Genomic DNA, 4,936 nt, shown 5'->3' on the forward strand with positions numbered 1-4,936 from the left:
TTGGAAGAATCGCTTTTATTGCAGTTTAATTATTTCATTTTACAGCAGTTTTTTCTCCTGAAAAACAGTTTTTATTATTTTGTGAATCTAATAAAGTAATAAAAAATTAAACATTAGTCTTTATTTAAAAAATGACATTGAAGAAGTGTTAACAATTTTTGTTGCAAAAAAAAACGAAAAATTAAGTTGCAAAAAACATGTCAGAATTTGGATGCGTGAAAACATAAGTAGGGAAATTCGGAAAAATAGCATTTTGGAAATCAAAATTTTGCTTTTTTTGAGGGAATCGTATTTTATCGCAGATTGACAATAATTGCATTTTACAGGTTTTTTTTTCCTGAAAAAAAGCCACTCCTAATATATTTTTTAACTTTTTAGAGTATATGGATTAAGTTTTAACATTGAACAGATTTCAAAATTATTCTCAATTAAATTTGTGTTGTAGTTTTTTTTTCTTGTTGTTATTTTGATATTGTTTTACACGATTTTTTGTTTTTTATTTCTCTGTTATTTTTATAAACGTCTCAATAGCAAATTTTTCGTGTTTTTAGACATAAGTTATGTAAAAGCGAGGGGCTGTTTACTTGGAAAAAATGTGCACAACTAATTCCAATTTCAAAAAATTCCATTGTAATTCTAAAAAAAATACCGAAATTCCAGTAATTCAAAAAAAAATACCGAAATTCTAATAATTGCTAAATAATTCTACGGAAATTCTAATAATCCGTTGTAGTACCTATCATTGTTTCCCAATTAATTCCTATAATCCCAAATTAATTCCTGTAATTCTAACTTAATTTACGTGTTTGAAATGATTTCTTCTTTTAATTTCAGTTACTTTTGGAGCATTTGGAATGTCTTGTGTCAAGACACGAAAGATCACTAAGAATGACAGTGGTGAAGAGACAAGCGGCCGCACAATCGGGCGTTTCAAGCGAAGTAGAAGTTTTAAAGGCACTTAAAAGTTTATTTGAGCATCACAAAGCTTTAGATGAGAAGGTGACAAACTTTTTACAGGTTAAAAAAATACTACAGGTTGGTTTTACAGGTACGTGAGAGACTGAGAGTAGCATTAGAAAGAAATTCAAGTTTAGAAGAGGAATTAGCTGCAACCAAAGAAGAGGTAAATTGTATAATTTTCTAATGAGATTCTAGTAATTTTTTTTTTTTTTTTTTTTTAAACAGTTACAACAATATAAGCATGGAGTGATACCTTCTAATGTACCTGCCGTAGAAGATAAACCCAAAGAGAATGGACAAGTTGAATCAGGGGACCAAGTATTAAATGTTAACAATAAGGTGAATATATTTTTTTCTTTGTATGAAATACAAAAGGCATGTCACGACTGCTTTAACATAATTTCATTTCTTTGGCTTAATGAAAATCCCATTTTAAAACTAAAACTTTCTCTTCGTGGTGTTTCTTTTATTGTTTAATTCTGGAGCGGCTTTATTAAATATGACAGGTTTTGGGGCGAGTTCACTTCTTTCTTTCTTTGTAAATGTAGCTTATCACTATTTTAATGTATTCGTTGTTTTTCGATTTTATGAGAATTTACAGTCAGAATAACGAAGGGTAATTCACACGAAAAAGCAGAGTTACAGGGTGTTGGTAAAGAAATTATAAAAAACGAATCTAGTGTATCGTTTATACAGCGTGTGCCAAAAATGAGTGGTCCCTTAGATGCAAAAACAACTTTTTTATTTTTACAAATAATTTTTTTCTGTCTGAGTTTTTGTGTAATAAATTTTTAAAAATAGTATGTTTCACTTATTTTAAAAACTAAATAGAATATATAAATAATAATTTAAAGCTACATGATGTTTTATCTAAAAAAACAAAAGTATGTATTGTAACTTATTTTTGGGACACGCTGTATAGTTGAAAATGATTTTTTTAATTGTAAGATTTTAAGGTCAATAATGAACTTTTCCAACTCGTTGAATCATCCTGTATATTTTGCAGAGAATATGCAGGGTGTTGATAAAAACCGTGAAAAGATTTCAGGAGGTGATTTTTTAGGCTAACATAAGAAAAAAAGTTTCGTTTCTGTAGACATATCCTTGGAAATGCTAAAGTTTTCTGAAAATGGCCTTCGGCTTCTATATTTCATTATATACAGGGTGTTTATACAAAAAAAAGCTTAAAAGATTTCTAAGGTTAATATAAGAAAAATTGGTATTTTTTGTTCGAAATTTTTTTTTTTTTTTGAAAATGGTAAAAAATAAAAACCGGTTAAGGTGAATTTTTAAAAATTATACATTGTGGTTAAGTTATTTAAGGCAAACATTTTGCTTTGAAAAACATTTTTGAAAAGTTTTTATACAGTTTGTTTCCGGCTTAAGTGAAACGACTTTTGTAAAAGTTAAAAAATTCTCGATCTAAATTTTTATTTTTTGGGATTTAGCCCTGCGTGGTTAGAAACTAATTTCTAATTTTGGTTTTGAAAAATCAAGTATGTCTATGGGATTTAAAAAAAAACATTTTTTACTATAGAGTGAGGAAAATACGACAAAAAGTTATTAAGAAAAGTTTTAGACACAAAATTTAGGTTTCTATACCAAATTTGAAAATATTGGCCAACTACGATTTTTCATTTTTTATGTTTGTTACAAATCAAAGAATTTTATTTTGAACAGTTCTTATATTATTAATAAAAAAATAATATACAATTTACAAAAAAGCATAAAAATCATATTTTTTTTACAAATTTTTACAAAAATATTAAAAAAATCGTAATTGGCCGATGACTGAATTATGGTATAGGAGTTTAGATTTGATTTTAAACAACTTTTGTTAATAACTTTTTGTCATATTTGCCACATAAAAGGCACAAAAATATTTAACTAAGTAAAGTACTAACTAAAGTAAAGTTTTTGTCGTTTTTCCGAGGACACACTGTAGATTTGAAAATTATGTTGATTAATTTTTTATGTTTTTTGTGTTGATTTTGTATGAGAAAAACAGATTTTTTTAATTCAACGACTTTAACACTGAATTTTTTCGTACAGGGTGTTAAAAAAAATAAATTTAAGGAGGTAATAGTACAAAATACAAAATAAAGAAAAAGMGGTTAATAAAAATAGGGCTGCAAGGTAACGGTTTCGGAGATCGAATGAGAAAATTTTTAGAATTTTTACTAGAAGCTTTCTTTTTGTTTGAACAAATTGCAAATAAATGTTTCAAAAAACAAATAATTTTTGATATCTCCGAAACAGTTACTTTGCGGACCCATGTTTATTAAGATTTTTTGTTTGTTTTGGTCTATACTATTACCTTCTGAAATATTTTACAGTCTTTTTTTAGCACCCTGTATATGATCGAGTTATCTCTCTACCTCCTTAAGGAAGCATTTCCGGAGATAAGTCTATTGGAAAAGTACAAAATTCAAAAATACATGAAGAAAATATTACAAATTTTTTTTACGTAAATTTTTCAATCTATTTTTTTTAATATTTATAATTAATCTGGTTTTATTTTTTTTTGCTTTTTGAATTATTTCAGTAACCGGTTGAGTAAAACTTAAAAAAATTATACACTGCGATTTAAGGCAAAAATTTTGCTTTGAAAAACGTTTTTGAAAATTTCTTATAGATTTTATGTTGATTAATTTTCTTTAAAAAATATCTTAGGAGAAAAACGAAGGAAACATTTTCGGACATGAGTTTAGAGGAACTTTTTTTTCAATTTTGATCTAATGAATCACATTCCGAGGTTTATTACTTTTTTTTAACACTTTGTATATAAAAAATATACAGGGTGTTTTCTTAATAATGCAATAAATTACAACCACATATTCTCCATCGAAAAACAACACTATTTTGTCCAATAAGCGATAGTACTATAAAGCTTCGTTTRGGATATACAGGGTGATAAAGTTATATGATAATTAAAATTTATTAGTTTCTCTGAAACCACTTGAGTTATTTTTATACAATTTTCCAGGTTTTATGAGCCGGCAATTACTTAATTTTTTTTTAGTGTTATTTTTGGTAATATTAAGAAAACACACTGTATCTTAATTTTAGCATATTTTGGTGTTTTACCCTTCTGCAGAAGATGGTGTTAAAGAGTAGTACTCAAATTTTCTCTTGTTTTAAGTTACTTGTCTTCTGTATTTCAATAAAAATCACTAATATTATCATTAAAGTTAAAAATTGTGCATGTTTAATACTAGATGTTGTGATGTGGCATGTTGTTGTGAAACTTTAGGCAGCTTCGAAGCCGCGACTTGTGAACGGTGGTGTGGAACCTGAAACGGACAGCGCTGCAAGGATAGCCGACCTTCAGCAAGCATTGGAACAGCAAGTGAGTGAAATAATTTAGAAAAAAAATAAAAAAAATTTAAACACAAAATTAAAAAAAAATTTTTTTTCGTACTCGCCCATCAGACTGGTGAGATAAGTAACTGGCAGAGACGAGTAGCAGAGATGCAGAATCGTGTCGGCGAACTCGAAGAAAACTTGTCAAAGGCACAAAAAGAACTATTYAAAGCACAAGATGCCAATGCGAAATTGCAAAGGGATTTGCGAGAAAACGTCGCGCAAAAAGAAGATCAAGAAGAACGCATTGCAACATTGGAAAAACGCTATCTCAATGCTCAGAGAGAATCGACATCGTTGCACGATTTGAACGAGAAATTGGAGCAGGAGTTGCAACACAAGGAAGCGCAATTGAAGGTATTTAAAAATTTATTTAAAAAAAAGTCATGTCGTGACAACTTGACAAATTTTATATCATTTTGTTCGTCTCAGTAAGACAAATCAAATACTATAAAGAAAATTTCAAAAAGTCCACACACTTTGAACTAAATATTTTTTTTCTAATTTAAATGGATTTAAAATACTTTAACTTTGAAAAAATCATTACTCAATAACTATTAGGCCGATTTCTTTCAAATAAAGACTGTTCTAAAGGGATGGACTTGCCCTTTAG

The 4,936-nt window shown here is 28.0% G+C and overlaps 1 protein-coding gene across 1 annotated transcript in view; it reads left to right on the forward strand.

The window, feature by feature from the left end:
- LOC123007511 (liprin-alpha-1) overlaps positions 1-4,936 on the forward strand; it is a 136,442-nt gene that overhangs the window by 93,304 nt on the left and 38,202 nt on the right. Inside the window, exons 3-7 of the mRNA XM_044402856.1 lie at positions 835-999; positions 1,049-1,123; positions 1,186-1,299; positions 4,214-4,309; positions 4,393-4,680. Of these exons, the coding sequence (XP_044258791.1) occupies positions 835-999; positions 1,049-1,123; positions 1,186-1,299; positions 4,214-4,309; positions 4,393-4,680 (738 nt within the window). The remainder of the gene's footprint in view (positions 1-834; positions 1,000-1,048; positions 1,124-1,185; positions 1,300-4,213; positions 4,310-4,392; positions 4,681-4,936) is intronic.

Source organism: Tribolium madens, unplaced genomic scaffold (genome assembly GCF_015345945.1).
Source record: "Tribolium madens isolate multiple individuals breed KSU strain unplaced genomic scaffold, Tmad_KSU_1.1 Scaffold_3;HRSCAF=73;Tcas5.2_LG2, whole genome shotgun sequence".
NCBI lineage: Eukaryota > Metazoa > Arthropoda > Insecta > Coleoptera > Tenebrionidae > Tribolium > Tribolium madens.